Genomic DNA, 21,667 nt, shown 5'->3' with positions numbered 1-21,667 from the left:
CTATGCTTTTTAATGCTGTAGGTTCCCTCTGGTTTTCTTCGGGCTCGGATATTTTGTTTAGGCATAAAATACGGCTGGTCATTATTTACTTTGTTTTGTTCGGACACCCACAGCCTGTGAGGTCCTGACCATAGATAGACGGGCAACCAAAGTTTCCAAAACATCCCAGCGGTGCCATGATCTGAGTTCACCTCTGTACCGAAAGCAAAATAGATTAAAACCCCGAATCTAACCTAAATTGTGTTTCTGTGAATCAAACAGATGAACAACCCAATAAACAAATAATATATGCATACGCATATACAATCTTGGTATGATGTGAACTCAGATCATGCTTTCGGTGAGTTTTACTTCTTTTTTTTGTAGTTGTTTGGCTTTAAGGCTCTCATTTTGGAGAGAGCCGGCTTTGGTTTTTTTTGGTTTTTTTTTCTTCTCTCTCTCAACACACACACACACACACACACACACACACACACACACACACACACACACACACACACACACACAAGAGAGAGAGAGGGAAGTGCGCGCACGCACACACACAGGCACGCAAAGAGAGAGAGAGAACCACACCCATGAGAGAAACACACACACACTCAAACAAGAGAGAGGTGGCGCCCCTCACTGGCCAGTTTAGTGCACTACACACTTGTGAAACAACATTGTGATTTCTCACTTCTCCCCTGCCTACAGAATAGTGCCATTACACACAGACACTATTTTTATTTTTATTTTAAATTTTATTTTTGATTTCATGTTTGATGGGTTCACTCTAAAATGAATATGAGCAACACACACTCAAACACACACACAGATGAATACAGTATTTCATTTTATTTTATTTTAATATTACTGTTATCATCATTATCATTTTTTTTATTATTATTCTATTGTTGGCTTTGTGGTTGCCCCCTGAAGAAACGACATCTTCAATGAAAGAATGAAATCACCTTCAACTCTTACGCTAATGAAATGTCAACATCATTCAAAGGACCAAGCATCAGAAGGAAATGGACAATCAAAGGTCTGTGACCTTTCAGGACTCAAGGACTCAACTCCCATTCAGCAAAGCAATGCTGAAATAACTCGCTCAGTCCCAAGTCAACTCTTCATCGCTGGGATTAACACATCCTGCCCCATCATCAAAGACTGAGAACCTGTGGGCGTCGGAGTGGACATTCCCCCACCAATGAGTTGCGAGTTAAACGCCACGACTACTGCCTGAATGATGGGCAGCGACTGCAGACTGGTCACACGTCTGCTGGATATCTTCACCAAAAAAGACACTGTTTCAAAAGCCACAAGGATACCAAGCCACAAGAAGTCCACCACAGCCTTTGGTGGTAGTGCTAAATCACTTTAGCCTTGAACTTTGGCATGGAGGGGGACAACTTGCAAATAGCCAACAAGCTTCTCCTTCGCACAATACTAACCCCTCTATCTTCTGACTGTGCACTAGATTATTTTGTTTTCATTTATTCTCTCACACGCAGACAGACCAGACATACAGTCACACACCCACATTCATAACTATGAGAAACACAGGACCACCAGAACTTCACACAGAACCCTTCTGTTTGCCACATGATACCATGTGTGCCCATCATTTATCTTTGCTTTTATTCATTATGTTGCTCATTTATTTACACTGCTGTTGCCTTTATGAGAAAAGAACAAACAAAGGGGAAGAAAATAGTGTTACTGATAAGGTTGTTTTTGTTTGCTTTTCTTTCATTTTATTTTCTTGCTGAGGGGAGGCCCCCCACAATGCAAGATATGGTTACATCCGCTGAAGAAAGAGCCCTCTGTTGCCTCAGCTTTTGGAGCTGAAGTTTTAATTTTTATTGGCCATGATTTTTTTGAGCTCACACGTTTTTCTCCTTTGTTATTTCTGAACGATTCTTCTTTTTCTCTTTTGTTTTTACTCAATTTCAGGAAAATTGAGACAGAGATTGAGGACTGCAGCCTCAACCAAGTTTACATTTTGACATTTTTTGACCGATACCCTCGTAAACAATCTGTACCTTACCCTTTTTGAAGCTGCTTGCGACAGACAGCCTAGTTCAACATTCATTGTTTTCATTTTGCGCGCCTCCCCCTTACCGCGTCGGACTGTCTTGCCGGCCCAAAGCCACTCGACAGCAGGGGGGGGTACCAAATTTTTTCCTGAGAAAAAAATGTCCCATTAGTTGCTATGAGTACATAGGCAATTACTCTTCAAACAAGAAGTCCTGGTTTAATGTGCAGAAAAAGGATAAACCTTGCTAGGGAAAGCACTCTTCGGGGGATAGTGGTCCACCTGATTTGATACATGCTTGGTAACCGAATACCGTTCTGAACAAATTTCTACGTTCCCTTAGAGTGAGGGTTATTAGAGGTTGCGTGCTCCGTTCAATCTTAGAGGTGCCCAATAAAAGTCCTGACAGTCTGCGTTGGTGTTTATAGTTCTCCCCAGCGGTAGCCGGAGGTTGAGAGTGTGTTCATAGTTCTCCCCAGCGGGAGCCGGAGGTTGAGAGTGTGTTCATAGTTCTCCCCAGCTGTAGCCGGAGGTCGAGAGTTGTTGTTGTGTCCATAGTTCTCCCCAGCTTTAGCCGGAGGTCGTTGTTGAGCTTTAGCCGGAGGTTGAGAGGTCCCCCCCCCCAATAGTTCTCCCCAGCTTTAGTTGTTGAGCTTTAGCCGGAGGTTGAGAGTTCTCCCCAGCTTTATCTTTTACAAAGCCGGAGGTCGAGAGTTGTTGAGTTTGTTGAGTTAGACACGGCTGTGCGATTCCTGCCTGATCAGCAGATGAGCAGACTGTCAGTACCGCGGGCGATAATCTAAGACTCCGCCAAGGCGGAAGTAAAAAGGAGCGTACCTCTTAGTAATCAGATGATACCAGTAAAAAGCAATTAATTAACACTAAAAGGTTGCCAAGCATGGGGGGGCAATAAGAGCTCATTGACCCCGAGAGAGGAGGTGGACTGGCTATCGCCGCTGGTGGGTTAGATGAGACCTATATTCCACTTAAACACTATGCAGCAAAACCTTGTGAATGCATGGACGTGAAAATTGAGGCATGAACGTGTGCGGTGTATGAATGACTGAATGATGACACATTACGTATGCCTGAGAGAACCGCGTTGTGAGTGCGAATGTGCCGTGGACGTGTCACTGAGTGATTGACCGATGAATGGCTGTTTGACTACACATGTTCCTCTGTTTCGCCTTCCTTTCCTCCTGGGTTTTGATGCACTAGATCTTCTCCCTGTTTTTGCCAATTATGTAGTGGGGTGTTCAGAAAACACTGCTGCTTGTTAAAAGAACTATGGTTTTAGGCCTTGGGCCTTCTAAAAAGTTTACCAGGTTTTAAAGGTTTTTTTCTGGGTGTTTAAAAACACCAAACGATGTTTTTTTTTATATATGATACCACTTTCAGTGGAATGACTGGCTTTGACCTTGACTGACCTTACTGTTCATGTTCAGTGTCCATGTTTTTTGTTGTTATATGTGTATACTCGTTGTTGAGTGCACTTGTCTATGTCTTCGTCTTAGTTGTTGTTATTGTGTCGTTTTTTTTTTCCAATATACAGGCCGCTGGCTGTATACTCAAAGGAGACGAATCAAATCCAACTAAAGAAAAGAGATATTTTAAATTATCCAGTTAAGTCTTAATGTTTTCCTCTCTTTCTGTTTCTGAGTGTTTCCGAACAGACGATGCCACCGCCTTCTCGACTCCGATCCTGCCTCCCCCAGCCGCCATGCCTGGTCACTGCTCTTATGATGAAGGATGAGAATTAAAGGGAAGTATTGTCCATAACTATAACGGGGAAGCAAAGGGGAAATAGATTGAAATAGACACGTGACAATATGACATATTGTGGATGTTCTAACATAATATCTATTCCAGAGACTACAGAGACTTCCAATCCAACTGCGAAAGTGGGGACAGATCTTCAAATTTCCAAAAGGAGCGTACAGTTGACCCTGGCTTTGACCTTTATGGCTGAGGAGGAGGAGGTCGAGGAGGTTGGAGGGCACAAAGGCAGGCGGACACAAGAGAGAGGAAAACGGAGACACATCCAAAATGATCAGATAAGTGATTTTCCAATGATATTTATCATATGGTTTTAAGAATCCAAGTGTATTCTTATGTAAAAAAAGGGAAGGGAGCGGGCCAACGTCCCTCTGATTTTTGATTTATATTTTATCATAGGAAAATAATATACCCCAAAACCCTCCAACCATTTTCTTCTTGTTCCACCAGCACTTAGCGTGCAAGACCATAAAACACCTTCACTGGGTTTAGACACGTTTAAGGGAAAAATTAAGTGTTCTCAACATTGGGTTGGTGGCCCAATCTGGGTCGCCTGAGATTTAAAAAGGGTCCTCCTGAAATTCTTGATAATTGATTGAAATAAGAGATAGTTTAAAGTTAAGTAACTTCCAAGCATTTAAGGAAGCTCTCCAAACCGTGCTGGGGCTCGTCACCCCTACGAATGGGATAAACACAGAGAGCAAAAGACAATATGATTGTTCGACTCAACTTAACTTTAATTCTGTCTAACCTTAAAGGGCCAATAATCTTGCTAAACTGGGTCGCCTGAGATTTAAAAAGGGTCCTCCTGAAATTCTTGATAATTGATTGAAATAAGAGATAGTTTAAAGTTAAGTAACTTCCAAGCATTTAAGGAAGCTCTCCAAACCGTGCTGGGGCTCGTCACCCCTGCGAATGGGATAAACACAGAGAGCAAAAGACAATATGATTGTTCGACTCAACTTAACTTTAATTCTGTCTAACCTTAAAGGGCCAATAATCTTGCTAAACTCTGGTTCAGACACAGAATAGGAGACACTTTTGCCACCAATTGACCTTCAAAATTAAGTAAATTACATCTCAAATAATAATTATGAGGGAAAATAATGAAATAAATGAACTGACAAATTCAGCTCTATAAAAGAATTAGGCTATGTAAATAGGTGTGGAGTGTTAACATTATTCAGAATAAATAAAGGATAGAATAAGATTTCTCCTTCACAAATAAGAGATAGCAAAGAAAAATGAAACAAACAATTTAAATAAATAAATAACATCATTTATTTATTTGGTTAAATTTATTTAGCTTTCTCACATCTCCATGTCTCCCAATTGTATGTATTCATCTTGAGAAGACATGTAACCACACTCCACACTTGTCCGACTTGCATTCCTTCTCCGTCCGACTTGCATGTCCTTGTAAACAGTGGTTCTCAAATTGTTGCTTCTCACCAGGTAAGTAGACGTACCACAGATAATCACTGCAACTCTAGCTATGCTTCTTCTTACTCCAGGAAAAGAAAATCGAATTAATACTTCCTGCTTTTCTTTCAGCCTCATATTTTCCCACTCGCGTGCGAATGGGCTACAGAGCTAGCATGGCTAAAAGCTCACTAACCCACACCTAACCATTGTGTGATTGTGCAGCAGCACCTTTCAGGATCTGAAAAGCTCTCAGATCCTGACCTCTGACCTGTCTCTGCCTTCCTGGCCATACTAACTATTCATTTAGTTAGTTAACTAAACCTAACACCCCTAAACTTTTATTTTATTTTATTTTATTTTATTTTATTTTATTTTATTTTATTTTATTTTATTTTATTTTATTTTATTTTATTTTATTTTATTTTATTTTATTTTATTTTATTTTATTTTATTTTATTTTATTTTATTTTATTTTATTTTATTTTATTTTGTTTTGTTTTGTTTTGTTTTGTTTTGTTTTGTTTTGTTTTATTTTATTTTATTTTATTTTATTTTATTTTGTTTTGTTCTGTTTTGTTTTCCCCCCCCCCCCTTTTTTCTGTCCAGGTACCAGCTAAAGCCTACCAGGTACCAGGTACCAGCTAAAGCCTACCAGGTACCAGGTACCAGCTAAAGCCTCAGTAGTGGGATCGCGCATGTGTTCAGGTACCAGCCAATCCCAAGAGTTCTGTTTTGGTGTTTTTCCCCCCCTTCTGTTCAGGTACCAGCCGATCCCAAGAGAGGTTGCCAGGTGTGTGGAGACTACCCTTCCTCAGACAACAACCAATCATCTACAACGCCGACCGGAAACGAACGACCCACACGGCAGTGAAGGTCGCGGAGCGGGCGACATGGATCCAAGATGATTGCCGACACCAGCTGATGCTGAGACGGAGGCTGACCGAACAATGAAGGGGGAACCGACAAGGCCACTGAGACACACACAAGAAAACGCTCTAGAACAAGGGCCTAGCTTTGTTTATAAGCCACACCAAATGCTCATAGCTAGGTTGAGGGAGGACAACCTCACACCTAGCTGCAGGAATACAGTCATAAACCCTTCTGCTACGATTGAGGAAAATACTCAAGGTTCTTCACTCATGATGCCGCCAATCAAGTGCGGTGATTCTAACCATGGCTATTGGTTACCCCAGTTACCACTGAACTCAGCCGATGAAGACGAGTGATGTCCTTGATGCAAATGATGATTTTTGCTTATCTAGATGTAATAAAGGATGATTTTTGATGATTCATGCCATTGATAATAATGATGAAGAAGTTTATTTCCACATTTTCTTGATATATTTATTTTTTATTTATTTATTCAGTTTATTTCCGACATGGTTACATTCACTTTTTTTTTTTTTTTTTTTTTACATTTTTTGTACATGCCGAAAAAGGAGACGAGAGAAGCAGTTTGCTTATCCGGGTCCCGTCCCCTGTTTTACCATCGCAGATTTACATGGGTTTACATGTCTCTCTGGTCAAAACATTCTTGATTTCTTCTTTTTTGTGTATCTGTTGGCCTTGTTCCCTGCCAGACGTTGTTAGCATTCCTCCAGTTCAAGAATAGTTCCTCTTTCGAAGGTGTTTGGAAGATTCAGATAGGTTTTGTAGACCCTCGCGTATCATCTCCTTGACCTCTTCCAAACCCGAATTGGGTTCTGAAGGGCCTCCCTGCGGTTTTTTCACCATTTTCCTTCAGTCTTGGGCCCAGTTTTTCAGGCTGTTCAGGCTGTTCAGCTGTAGCCAGCTGTAGCCAAGGTCGTGTTATCGGAGCAAAGAAAAACACGTCTGCTCTCACCAAAGACCAGAGACCATCTTTTGATGCCTCACAAAAGTTAACCCTGAATATAATAATTTTGTTTCTTGATTTGGTCGTTGAGGCGACCAAAAGTGGGGAATGTTATGGTCATTTTTATATTCATCATCATATCGTCAAATGTATGTTCATGTGTACAATTTGTCATGTTTTAATACATGACGACTCCATTACTCTTTACACTTTTGAACAGCTGAATCATGATTAAACAGTACAGATCGTATTATTCTCAGTGCAGCACAGTCTCTGCCAAGCCAGAATCTCTGCTCACATGCAGACATACACTGACGCACACACTTATCAAGACAGATAAAGACTGGAGCCGAACCTTCTCATAACATCTTCATCATCCTCCAACATTTCCACTATGGGCATCTGACTCCCTCCCTTTTGTCTCTCACTGTTGGGACCTTTTATTATCTGTATAAAAAGCTTAAGCTGAAACTGTTAGAGGGCACGGCACTTCCTTCGGACGTCCGCCTGGACGGACGCTAATTTTGTTTCATTTTGTTCCATCTTGTACCTTTTTTCTTAGTTTAGAATAAACTTTTTTTTATATAAAATCATCAATGCTTCTCCTGGACTCCATCATTCAACCAGAGCAATGAATCATGTCTCCAAATGAGGTCAACCGTAAATTCAGCCGTAACACCCTCTAAGCTCTGCTGAGCATGGATGATCTCTCATCCAAAGGTGCGCCGCTACCTCCTACATGTCACCTATTATTTTGCTATCTGGCTCACAGGCTGGGGGTATTTTGCTGCCATCTTCAGGGCACAGTTGGTCACTACAACACCCCACAGCTTAGATATTGATGAGGGACCTCCGCCTGGGTGTTTTCGAGTAATCCCCGTGAAAAAACGCAAATGACGAGTTATCTCGTCAATGGCACTGACTGAGTTAATGAAAACGCTGAACCAGTGAAGTCATAATTTTTCATCTCTATGACAAAGCGCGTAAAGTCATTGAATGTGATTTGCTCAAACACAATGCCTTGTTTTGACTATGGATAGTTGGACCTCCCAGATAACACAGAGTTACAGTACTTGATAGAAGTGACAAATGTAGTGACTGAGTGGAAGTTGGAGCAGCCAAATAAAACCATACCAGTCGCTACAAATACAGTAACGCCACAAATACTGCCAATGCAGCCAATGAAACAGACTGAGTCCACAGAAAGGCTTATTGTATGTTTACATTTGTTTTAATACAATTGTGATACTACTGTGTAGTGTATATAGTAGTCAGGGGATAAGAGTCAGTTTACCATTTTAAAAGTTTGTGTATTAACTGTTAACTTAAAAGAAATGCGTTATATTATTTAGTACACCACTGATACTTTAATTTTGGCGTGTTTCCATTGGTGTTATCGGCTCTACACGGCTCCGCACTTCTCGCTATCGGGGTAGATACTGTTTTTCCAGAACGTTTCCACTGACACCAACCTGACACGCTAAACTGCCCAATTCCACTTTTTTGCTGCCATCCTCACAACATCACCAACCAAAATCAATGGTGGCCAAATGCTTTCTCTCTGTGAGTGAGTTGATGACTCTACGCTGTGATGATTCTCTGAACCAATCAGTGTCTGCTTTGTGCCTACGTCACATTTTCAGACCAGGGTTGATTTTTTGGAACCTCAATAAAGGAGGTACTAAAAAAGGCAGCACCAGGTACCACGGAGGAGGTATTTTTTCACAGTGGAAACGAGACAAAGGAGAGTAGAGCCGAGCCGAGTAGAGTCGATACCATCAGTGGAAATGCACCATTTGTTTACTGCATAATGCAGTTTTTGGTGACGTGCAAAACGAAGAAATACTTTGGGGAGAAAAGAAATGTTCTCTATATGTACAAAACACGTACCGAAACCGAACTGAAACAGTGGCGTGTGGTACAGACTGTACCGAGGGTTACCTGTACCGTTACCCCTACAACATACTCAACCAACCAAGGCTGCATGGGAATCATTTTGCTTTTTTTCTTGAACATGAACCAGCCATACTGTAAATCTTAGCAGTTATGCCTTAAAAGCCTTCTTTCAATTAATGCAGGGCTCCTCATGGCTTTGAAAAATTAAGTCTAATGCAGATGGAATTTATCTTCTAAAGCAAATTTGATATGACTCACCCCACGAACCCAAAGTCGAGACATTCTTACCCTTTTCCTTCCAGTAGAACCTTCTCTTGGTCTTTTCACTCCTCGCTTTGTAGCAGATGATTTATGATCCAATGATTCTTAAATAAAAAAATCAAACATCTGTGAGATGGTTTGTACATGCCTTATATGTTAACCATCATTTCATTGCAGCAGCAAGTGAAACTGTTTAACAAATTGGCACATTTAGCCAATAAGTACTGATATTTTTCTAGTCACCTTAAACTATCTAAAGACCGTTTGACATCTCACCAGTAGGAAAGTCAGACTCCAAGTCCATCACTGGGGAGGAGGGCAGCTCATCTGCAGCTCTGCTGGGAGGAAGCTGGCTTGTTGTAGGGCTCGTCTGTGCATGAGCCAGGGATTGAGACGGCAGATCAGCTGACTCTGCATCCTTCTCTGCAAATGGTGGTTCTGCTCTTGGAATATGAGCCTCTTCACATCTTGAGGGAGCAGCCAATTCAGAGGTGGGGTCTCCATTGTGAGAGCTGTTTTGAACTAAAGAAAGAAAAGTAGGTAAAGCACACAGATAGACCAGGGACACAGTCAGGCAGTCTCTAAACATGACAAATCAAACTTAACATGTGAAGAGGTTTTTACAAGGCTACATGTGGCCTCTGTAAAAGTAATGGTTGCCTAGAGTACCTATCATTTTAACTAAATAGCATCTTCAGACCCATTTCATAATAAAATCGGGATGAAATTTTTTCCCCATATGTTCAGAATCAGTGCTATAACTATCAGTCCAAAGCATTAACATTTGAATGCTAGCAAAGATAAGATGACTGATGTCATGTACTTAACCACAGGTAACACTCCTACCTCAGAAACATACATTGGGTGTGGAACAGATAGGTTGGTAAGTTTTTCCATCCCTGACCTGCATATGACACCTCCCCCTGTTTGTCTTCCATCACAGGCTCTGATTGGACAGCTGCATCTTTCATATCCTTCTTCTGTGGTGGCACCACCAAAGGTACTGGTACCTGTGACACAACTGCACAGTTTGCTCGACTCTTGCTTAATCTCAGTGCACCAATCATGAAGAAGATTTCACACACTGATACCTACAGGCATAGGTATTGTCATGGTGACCGGCGTGTACTGGGAGTACATGTTCATAGGCACTGGGATGAAGACCGGCACTGGGATTGGAACCATTTGCAGCTTTACACCTGGCTCACGCTTCACACCTGGCTCACCTGCTGAAGAGCAAAGGGCCAGATTTGTAACGGCCCTCCAATAAATCAAGGTTTAATCAAACAGGTATTTACCCTGTGTCTCTTCACAGCTCATCAAAAGCTAAGAAAAAATATTGTTTGTATGTTTACGTCAAACTAAAGAAAAAATATTTCCAGTTTATGAATAATTTATGATCTTCCTATAATTTTTATTATAAGAAAGGTTTATTTTTTAAATGTACCTCTTATGAATCTACTGCACTTTGTCTATTTAAAACAAGCTATAGCTTTTATTTTATTATTATATTGCACTCTATCTAAATAGATTGCAAATAATCAACACAAATGTAACTTTTTCCATTGTTACCATTCAAACCTGATAATACAGTGTTGGGTTACAGGAAGATTTAAATCAGGGGAAGGTGAGAATGAAATGCTAAATGAATGTAATGTTATGTAGTAATGCAATATCATAATATGAATAAAACATTTATTTAAGAATCGTAATATTTTAAGTAGTCAATATATTAAGTACACAAAAAGAAATGAAAAGAATCAGACCTCTATACCAGCTGGAATCCTATAAAAACTGACCAATCCCTGACATTTGTTCTGAATGGAAAGAACCAATCACCTGTCCTTGCCTTCTCCTGCGTGCACACCCTTTACACGACACCAGTCCCACATATATTGAGCACAAATGAGACATATGAACCGGCTGAAAAGTGATGCAGAGGTTGCTGTCTTTGTGTTGGACAGGTTTATTTTCTGCTTCCTTATCCTTTTATCAGATGTGTGTTCAAGCTTGTGGGGGCATGGTTTTAGATGAAGCCCCTACGGGAGCATCTGGCAGGGGGAGTAGTAGCTCATAGTGCACCTTTAATGGTGACTGCACACATAAATTCTTCTGACCACCAGGGAGCGTAAAGGTCTATGTTTAAAACGTAGAACAAATCTGCTTTACCCATAAAACCCAAACCATTAAAGGCCAACTATGTCCCATCCTGTTCATCTTCATTATCACAACTGAAAGCAGATCCTGTACTTTCTGATGACAATTAATATCGATCAATATTTTGATCTAAACATCAGTTATCTGTGTCAGCACTCGACCTGTTAAAAGTGAATTCAGTTGACCACTTGAAACCACTGCACAAAAATGCACATTTACCTGTATTTTTAGGCCGGGCTACTGGACTCAAAAAGCCTCTCACTTTTTTGTTGTTACGTACCCTGTACGTTTCATGGGGGCGCCAGGCGCCCCCATTTTTCAAATGACGACTACTCTGTTAAGTTTTTGTTAGATCGAAATGCAGTTTGGTATGAATACTCTATGAATAAATATGAGAAGCCATTTTTTTTTTAAATGGGGCCCACCCCCAATTTCCGGTGATTTCCAAATTTATGGAAACAGTCGCGTAACATATCATTTCAAAGGTAATTTAACGTAGATTACAACTATGCATCACATGATTTGATTAGGGCCCCCCCCCCCCTTTTTTCAGCAATTTCCATTAGTCATTTTTGTATTTATTTGTGAGTCCAATATTGCGACAGTTGGTGGTACCGAATCATTGACACATACCAATATATGAATGGGGCCCATTGCTTTGCATGTGCCACAGGGGTACCAAGGGGGTGCCATTTTTCAAATGGCAACTCCTCCGTTAATGTTTGCTGAATCGGGCTGTAATTTGACATGGATGTTCTATGAGCGGATTTCAAGAGCCTCTCTGAGACCTTTTGAAGGGTGGGGGCTACCCCCTTTTACGGTCATTTCTAAATTTATCGAAACATAGTCGATATATCATTTTAAAAGCAATTCAATGTAGATTACGATTTTATGTTGTACAATTTCATTTGTTTTACTCTGTGGAACCGAGTCATTTGACTGAATTCTTGGGAACGTGGTACGTGCTATTCGGCGCAGAGACGTTCTGCGGGCCCGGCCGTAGTTCATCCGAACTTGTTTTAAAACTATTTTTAACATCTATGTTAAAGTCTTCTCAACAGCATTCAAACTGACTGGTGCCATCCAGGGTGTACCCCACATAATGCCTGATGACAACTGGAGATAGGCACCAGCAGACCTCAGCAAACCCTGAAAAGGAGAAAACGGACTGGAAAATGGATGGATGGACTCCCTAATATTTCATATTGGATAGATACTTTATTCATCTCCAAGAGTCATTCACAAAATTAAGAAAAAAGCTTGGCCCGAGTATTGATCACATGCAATGGTTTGGAATTAGAAAAAAAAAAAAATAGTCATGACATGTTTCTCAAGTATTATTTATTATCTTTTCACAAATTTTGACAAAATAGGTTCAAAATAGAATAAATGACTAAAAGATAAAGGTCAGCAAAGATTTATCTCACACACAAGTTTGAAAAACCGGTACTTTATTAAAGAATGGATTCCAGCCTCTCTTTTCAAGTGGAAAGGTGCATTTGAACTGATTTACTTAAACAGATTGAAAAAATGACAACCCCTAAAGACCGGTGAGTTTGGTACAGCCCTTTAATCACCAGACAATTAGGTCAAACACTGTGATGGCTTAATGACCATGTAAATGGTCAAATCCTAAATGTCAGACTAAAGATCAGGTGAGGTTAATAACTTGTGTGTTTAACATCTGTTTGGCTAAAAACAAGAATGCTTTGTAAATGCAAACATGACCCTTCATTCAGAACATCTATATTTGTTAGGTGATATATGGTTTGACCATCGTCATCAATCAGGCTGGTATTAGAACATTCCACACAGGGGTACACACTAAACCAGCTTCCACTGAAGTTGAAATGTGGATCAGTAGCACAAATGGCATGTACCACCTTAACCAATAGAATTAACTAAGTCTCTTCAGATTTGATTTTATAATAAAATCTAAACTGAATTGCTAAATAAACAATATTAACACATTTAACTGTGGAAAAAAAAAAAAAATCAGCATTTTTGTTTTTAAATATACATAGTTGGATAAGGCAGTGATTTAGCATCCAGTCTACACACACACACACACACACACACATACACACCAAAATGTCATGGCCATGGCAGTAGACACATAAGCATCAAACATATGGTGTTTAACACAAAATCATGACTGAGGGCAGCTTTAATTACATCTTTTGACACAAACAGGTGAGGTAAAGGATGTCATTACCGTACTAAGGGCACATTTTGCCAAACATCACAAACCAATCAATCTAAAAAATAATCGGTTTTTTGTGCAGCTCACATCGTATGGACTACAAATACTTCCACTTAGTATGCAATAAAAAAAAAGAACCCTCTTTTAGTCCATCATACATGCAGTCAGTTCAACAGATATCTACACTCCACAAAGTCCATTGTGTGCTCCTCAGGAAGGAGGTAAACAGACATGAACGACACACAGCTGGTAGTGTTGGAGTAGTTGTGCTGGACTCCTTCAGCACATCACGACACTGTGGAGAGAATAAACACTAGGGTGACACGCTCAACCCCCGGAAAAGTCAGTCAGAAAATGTAAAAAGATGCAAAACATGCAGGTAGATTTTCATAATGTAGGTAGCCTTTTTTTGCATAACAATTGACCTTATTAGTCAGATCTGAAGTGCTTGTGGTTGAGGCTCACCTTTAGTGTCCAGCTCCACTACTGTCCTGTAGATGAGCTGTGTGTGGTACAGTTCAAAGCAGGGCACGGGACAGAGTCTGGGTTCCCCTGAACACGTCTTGCAGTAATATGCCGTCCCACTCTTACAGTCCTTTTCATCAGTGACCTGCTCATCCACAGAGATTTCTTCTTGCTCCCCCTCCTTGTCCTCACTCATCTTCTGCTTCTTCCTCTGTCCCACATCCTCCTCCTGCCTTTTCCTACTGTGGTGTGAGCACACCTTGCAGTCAGAGTCAGTCTCCCTCTTGCCCAGGAAATGGCGCCCGGTTAGGCGCAGTGGTACATTGTTGGCTGGTGCAGGTTCTCCTTGGGGTTTGGATGCAGGAGGTTGGTCGCACTGCGATGCACTATCTACCAGAGCTGGTGCAATTGTCAACACAACTACTCGTGAGAGATATGAGTACTTCAATGACTACAGTAAATTTAGTGTTAGACTGGACAGACGCTATGTAAAAATAATACAAAGTAAAATATACTGATCGCCACGTGGTGGCTGACCACAGAGAGCAGAGTTAGTATTCAGACTAGTTCAGAATGATTCATGTACTAGGGCCTTTACGTCACACAAACTTCTACCCTAATAATATAATCTGAAGTACATGTTTTTGACAGGATTGTGGTCATCTTGACTAAGTGGTGTGGGTGGTTACCTCCTGACTCAGTAGACGGCAGCTGACACATGTTTTCCTGATCCATAGTGATTGGTCGGCACAACACTGACTTGTTCTTCATCTGACGGCGGCGGGGCACAGGCACACGCAGGGCATCGGTCTGAGTGCTGGCCTGGGGACGAAAAACAAAACCATGAATTTCTAACGCGTTTCCTACCTTTCACATTGTCACAAACACGGTTTTTGGTCAGGGTGCTGAAACATGATGGGCTGGATGTAAAACAGCTCAGTGTAGAACCTTTCACATTTATATTGAATATTGACCCATTCAAATTATTCCAGTTGAAAACGTCTTTCTTTTTAGCTATTTTTATATTTACCATGTTCATTTGTCTGCAGCATGTGTTCATTTTAGTTGAAGGGCATCTTTAAATGTGATGTCTTTACCACTGGAGAACTGTGGCGAGTTATTTACACATACTTAACCAGCCTGTACAGTTATTGTTTGTTTCCGTCCTTTTTTACTATTGTGAAATGTGAACATTTCCACCTATTCTAAACTGCATTATTCATATTTTTTATATAGATGAGGACGATTTGAACTGCTTAAATGTCAGCAGAGCAGTCAGTTTTATTTAGAAGTAGTCTTTAGGGATATCTACTTTGAGATATAAATAAATGTTGTGCTATAGGCTATGATTTTGAAACCTCAGAGGAAAATATATATAGAAAATGGTACACGGATGTCCTCTTTATTTACAGTACAATGACAAATTTAACAAGCCTGCAATAGGTAAAAAACACACAAAAAACAATTGGTACATACATGATCAAGATTCTTTCCATCTGTGTTGGAGGTTGGAAGAGCACCTAAAAAAAGATGATTTAACATGTAACTACACATCAGTGACAAAACCATATCTTTAATTCAACATTTTATTGAAGCCCTTAGAGATGTCATGATTACAGATTCTCTTGGTGCAATTATTGTCATTGAAATTATTTAGATTTGAACCACCTCATTAATCGATTATAACGTTACCATTAACATTTAAATGTTCTATTGAGAATCTGTGATCGTGTGTGTGTGAGTGGGAGCGAGACCCTGTTCAATGATGCTGCAATCCTGCAAACACAGGCCTGCCATTAAATTGTTAGACAGTCAGACTGTGAATGACCCATCAATAAGTACTGTGATGAAAAATCGTTTTCCCTGTGGCTTTATTTTTGCACCTACAAACACAAGCATAAACAATCCCAGAATATTAGGATTTTTCAGGACTGTTGATCCCTCTCCTTTTCACTTCTCCTCTGAGACTCTCTCACACAGGACGGAAATCATACCTGACCCCAGCCCCACGGGACCCGACACAACCAGACAGATTAGGACACATATTTTGGTCACACGTGTGTGTGTGTCAGCACACGGGGCACACACAGCCTGTATGATTCTCAGCAGCAAGTTGACGTGATAATAGGGGCGCCCCTGCAAAGGGCAGTAGTCAGGAAAACTGGTGAGTTCTATTTTTTGTTAGATTTCACCCACATTTCCCGTACTAAAACCCGTTCCTGGCTGTGCCACATATTTTGCAAATTACCTCATTATCTTTTTGGGTGAAATTGTCCTATGCAGACCTCTGTTTTGCTCACTTCATTGTTGTTAAGTGACCACCGGTTGGATGTTTGCCCACCTGCTTATTGGCGTAAGTACCCAATTTAAAAAATGAACCGCGTCAGTGTTAATCAGTTTTTGTCATCTGTTAACGGTTAACCATGAGCATCCCTAGTGATATGTGATTATAGAATATCTCCTGGTTCTGGTCACACTGCCCTAAGCAGGCCAGATACCAACGTACACTGATAACATTTGCCAAGGTGTCCGCATCTGACCAGTAACCCTACAACTTGACTCCGTCTCATTCCATTGAAAACCGCCACAATACCTAGTATATATAAAAGGAATCTAGCTCATATTCCATCAATCATGTTTGCACAGAAACGGCAAAACTACTATTGCCCTATAGACATTGTTGGCTTTATGTAACGTTACATGAATGCGGCTTAACTTGCCCGTTGCACAGCATGCGAATGGATGTCGCTCAAATGGCAAATGACACAGAAATTATTTTATACCAATTTGTTCTTATGTTAGGAAAACATATTAATGTTTTCCTAACATAAGAACAAATTGGTTTATCCGGTTACTATTTACCTTTACTTTGTCATACAATGCCGGGTGGTTATCCCGCAGGTGCTGAATATTTGATGTATTGCCTTATTTCACAACGGTAATGTTTTGAGACATGTTTGAGGTCTTCTATACTTTAGCTTGTTAAAGTACTACGGCTCTGCCTGCGACTGCACGAAGCAACGTGAGGTGGTGACGTGCTGTTGTGTAACTTTATTTTTGTTCCGTGCAGTTTGCACTAATGTACCAGCCAACATGGTTCATTATTTTCTGGAAATTTACAGTAATTAGGAAACAATGAATTAATCCTAACTTTTGATACTGCAATTATTCGTGACCATGGGTAATCTTGACATCCCTGATTTGAAATATAAAATCTGGATAAGTTGTGGATTAGTGAATTCTCTGATTGGTCTAAGCATTTGGCCAAAGTGAGTGAAAAAAATGCTTTGAAAAAGATGAGCAGGCTAGAAATAGGAGCACTCATTTGAATGAACTGACCAGTCAGAGCAGTATCTGCTGACCCAAAGGGCTGATTGGCCAAGCCGTTGGCCAATGAGACGACTTCAGCAATGACAGGATTCATCTTCGAGGAGTGTTGAGACTTAGTTGGAGCTGGAAAAAGGGGAGAGCACACAATCATACCTAAAACGACTTACCAACCTATGCTGTAAAGAATAAGCTTCTCTAAATGTTTTAACACATTTCACAATAACAGAGAATCTCTTGTGCGTGAGCAAGAACAAAATATAGTCTATTGATTCTCTAATGCTGGGCGGTCAGAATCTTGCTTGTCGTAGTAGAACTGTTATGTGATTGGTTTGTAACAATATCCTGCTTAAATGTATTTTACCTGGTAAATCTTAAACATTATCTCCCAGCTGCAGCTGCTATCATGGTGGTTGGGAGAGCCAGTATTTTCTGTTTAACTTGCTCCAAATGCTTCTTACCACGTGGTGTTTGTGGGGCAGTTCCAGTACTGTTGTTTCGAGGGATTGTCTCAAAATGAAAGTAACAGTATTGCAGCAGGCAGGGCATGTCGCAGAAGTTACGTACTGAACCCAAACACTGAAGCTTCTCCATTAACTGACCCTGCTTCCTACAACTGTCACACCGACCCATCTGCATAAAAGAAGGACAGAAAGGGTATTAGAGAGGCTAAAACAAGAAAAAAGTGTAATAAATCTGACTTTTCTTGGCTGACGGCAGATCTTCTCACCCCATAGTAGAGTACTGTGTACTGGGACATGCAATGAGATCTACAAAACTCCTCCATCCGGCCTCCAAAGTGACTGTACACAGGAACTACATTCTGGCTGATGCCTCCACAGTAGCTGCAGGGGTTCCATGACTGATCCTTTTTGTGAGAAACCTGGTCTTGTTTAAACTGCGATTTACACTCTAAAATAAAAAGTATCGTCAGCATAACACGCACAATCATGAGAAGCGATAAGGTTTGCTGAACCAAACTCACTTTCTCCGCAGAAAAACAGGTCTTTTTGGTTGAAGCAGATGGTGTCATAGTGGACCTTCTCCTGTTTACAATACTCACACACAGCCAAGATGTTTCTCTGGATTTTATACTGCTCAGAACATTGCATTTGGCAGAACACAAAGATTCGACCCTGCAGGACAAAAAGGTTAAATGATAAGTGAGACAACCTCTGACCTTCTTGTGCGTATAAAACCAATCATCAGTATGCGTTTCCTACACAGTGGCTGAACAGCAGCGGCTTGGTGTTGAACTGTTTGAAGCACTGGTGGCAGGTCACTTTGGGGCCGTCACTGGACCCACCCACAGCTGGTTTCTGGGATTGACTGGGAGGCCTGGTCTGGGTTTGTCCTTGCAAAGACTGGGAGAATGTGGCCGTGTATGGAGACACTAATGGGGGCACTGAGGTTTGACTGGGGTGGCTGCCTTGGTAGGTGAGTGAAGACTGCGAGTCTATGTGGGAAGAAGGGATGGAGCTGTCCTCAGAAGAAAGCCCCATTTTAGGAGCATCTGTGAGAACAGGGTCCTTGAGAGACGGTGTGCCATTGGTCAGCTCTGACTGAGAGGCGTGACTAGTCTTCTGAAAGAGGGACAAGATAATGGTTCATTAATGAGAAAATTAACAAACAATACCTTCATGCACAACAAGTCCCTTCTGCTGTTACCTACCCTGTATATTGTCACACAGGAGAAGGAACAAAAGTTACGGATGGTGCCGTCCGCCATGGCCAGGTGAAACTGAGGAACAGCTGAGACTTTGCACAGGGAGCATGGGAATGCGGTGTCTGCAGGGTAGCAAAATGCACTCAGTGTATTTTCATTTATAGATAACATATTTATAGAGATGTAGCTTTCATTGATCTGGAGATTTAACCGGTAGGAGATGGAGATTCAACCAAGATAACTTCCAGCCTGATTCTCTAACGTTCATACCACCACAGCAGAGGAACATCAGCACAATATGCAGCATAATTTACAGTTTAGAGATAAACTGATCAAAAGAAAAAGCTTTGTTCACTGAGTGTTATCAATATCTTTTAGTGTAGCTGCAAGAACAGCAGCCACAGCTTTTTTGGGAAAACCTCAAGCATTTCCTGTGTTTGGTAAAAAAGTTTTTAAATGCTACCCCACCTGTTACTAAAGTGTAAATTTAACTTTACATCGTTAGGATTATCACGTGATGACACAGCATCTTCTCAATGCAATTACCTTGAAAATATGCAAATTTTATACAAAACGGTTTCTATAATATAGGCACTGGTCAAATGGCTGGGAATACAGAACATCTGATAAAGGTAATGTAAGACAAAATGTCAGGTAGAAAAATCAAACAGAGTTACCATGTATGACAGATCAGGATAAAACTACGTGTGCATGTATTTTCTTTTACCGGTAAGGATGTGTCGCTGTGGTCGACTGCGTCCCACACATGTGGCTGAACAGTAAAGCTGAACTTTGCCTTTCTGATCTCGCTCCATGGTGGTGGTGGACACAACAGCTGACTTGCGACAGTTGGCACATTCCACAGTCTTTGTGGAAGTCTGCAAAAAAACAAAACAGAAAATTAATTTGATGTTCACTTGACCACTGGAATGCAGTGTTGGATATACGGTTACTGATCATGCAATATGTCAATCAAACAGGACAAAAAACCAAAGAAAAATGAAATTCCAATTCAGGCCAAAACATCTGTTTTTCCACAATGCCATTTGATGCATTAATGACATCTTGGTTGGCCTTCCTGTGGTTTTAGGTACCACTGGGATTTTAATTGAAATAGTAAACAAATAACATGTTAGAGCAAAAACACTGTCTTGATAAATGTTTTTTTGATGATACTCATCTGCAAGGGTAGAACTCAATGAAATGACTGTTTACATAGATGAAGTCTTGTAAACACTAAATTCGTAATGCAAATTTAAGTCTGAATTAAACATCCTGAGTTACCATGACTTAGAGCTGGGCGATATATCGAATATACTCGATATATCGCAGCTTGTAGTCTGTGCGGTGTTGAAAATGACCATACCGTTAAACTCGCGGACTTTTTTTTTTTTTTTTTTTTTTTTTTTAAAATATCTTAGTGCCATTATGCACAAAAGGTGCACTTAAATTTAGTGTTGTTTTGAAATGTCATCTTAATGACAACATGCACAAAAGGGCACTATTTGTTTTTAAAATATTGTAGTGGCATTATGTACAAAAAGTGCACTTTAATTTTGTGTTTTGAAATGCCATGTGAGTTGCATCCTGCACTAATGTCTTGTTTTGAAATGTCTCTGTGACAATTTTGCACAGAACGTGCACTTTCTGTTGACAATTTTATGTTTGAGCCACTCACTGTTTAATAAATACAGTTATGTCAACTTTGACTTAGTTGTGATATCCCCTTTTTTGCATGAAAGTTTAAAATTGGCATATATTAATGCAGTATGATCAAGAATGTTTTAATGTAGACATAGAATCATCATACTGGTGTGATTTTGTGCATCAAAGTGTTAATTCAAGGGTAATGCAAAATATCGAGATATATATCGTGTATCGTGACATGGCCTAAAAATATCGCGGTATTTATAAAAGGCCATATCGCCCAGCCCTACCATGACTACCTGTCAACATTGAGCTGTTGTAACATATCCTGAATTAAAAAGACTACCTGTCAACATTGAGCTGTTCTGCAACAATTTTATGAAATCATTTATGAACAGTATCATTGCAGTCCAAACAAATCCTACGTTGCACACCCTTGAACCAAGCGGCAGGTCAATCTGAGCCTGATTCGCAGAGCTATTTGAGGAATAGTCAGACGCACAGACAGAAATTCCTTGCTTTATCGATAGAAAATAGATGTATACATAATGAACACCAACATTTTTTTCAATAATGTTTAAAGATGTCATTCAACATTGCCGTCACAGTTCCCGAGACCCTCTGGCCATTTGTGGTACCGTGGTTTTGGATTTTTATTTCAGCCAACCACAATGTCCTGAAAAGTAGTTGTGCTGACCTCTGTCCAACATGTTCTAGCCCAGGTTCATAAAACTCGATTCCTGGTAGGTTACAGTAGCCTACAGAATGTTTTAGGTGTTGACCTCATAAAACCCACTTATATTTGGAGGTGTGTCATCATGCAGCTCTGTAGAAAGCCTGAGCAACTCTCTCCTTAAAATCAGGGCTGTTGTGGAAGTGACACATAAACATGCAGCACTGTTGACACATTTTGTAACACAAGTTCTAAGACAGGGTTCTTCATTGGCCCTGAGAGCCACAGTCTTGCCAGTTTGAGATGTCTCTCTGATTTAA

General features: G+C 40.5%; 1 protein-coding gene across 4 annotated transcripts in view; it reads right to left on the bottom strand.

The window, feature by feature from the left end:
- The window catches only part of LOC114456113 (zinc finger MYM-type protein 4-like), a 52,936-nt gene that overhangs the window by 6,605 nt on the left and 24,664 nt on the right, over positions 1–21,667 (bottom strand). For all 4 annotated transcript variants that reach the window (XR_003672794.1, XR_003672795.1, XM_028437669.1 and 1 more), the window contains exons 10-22: positions 19,755–19,905; positions 19,034–19,149; positions 18,585–18,944; positions 18,347–18,497; positions 18,092–18,273; positions 17,823–17,994; positions 17,374–17,487; positions 15,511–15,554; positions 14,724–14,856; positions 10,305–10,438; positions 10,114–10,219; positions 9,486–9,731; positions 9,237–9,313 (exon numbers count right to left, since the gene is read on the bottom strand). Coding sequence is in view for 2 of the 4 variants with exons in the window: in XM_028437669.1 (XP_028293470.1) it covers positions 9,237–9,313; positions 9,486–9,731; positions 10,114–10,219; positions 10,305–10,438; positions 14,724–14,856; positions 15,511–15,554; positions 17,374–17,487; positions 17,823–17,994; positions 18,092–18,273; positions 18,347–18,497; positions 18,585–18,944; positions 19,034–19,149; positions 19,755–19,905 (1,986 nt within the window). In the remaining 2 variants the exon portion in view is untranslated. The remainder of the gene's footprint in view (positions 1–9,236; positions 9,314–9,485; positions 9,732–10,113; positions 10,220–10,304; positions 10,439–14,723; positions 14,857–15,510; positions 15,555–17,373; positions 17,488–17,822; positions 17,995–18,091; positions 18,274–18,346; positions 18,498–18,584; positions 18,945–19,033; positions 19,150–19,754; positions 19,906–21,667) is intronic.

Source organism: Gouania willdenowi, chromosome 22 (genome assembly GCF_900634775.1).
Source record: "Gouania willdenowi chromosome 22, fGouWil2.1, whole genome shotgun sequence".
Classification (NCBI taxonomy): Eukaryota; Metazoa; Chordata; class Actinopteri; order Blenniiformes; family Gobiesocidae; genus Gouania; species Gouania willdenowi.
Note: the sequence above shows the minus strand (reverse complement) of the source record. Positions and strands in the feature narration are given on the sequence as shown.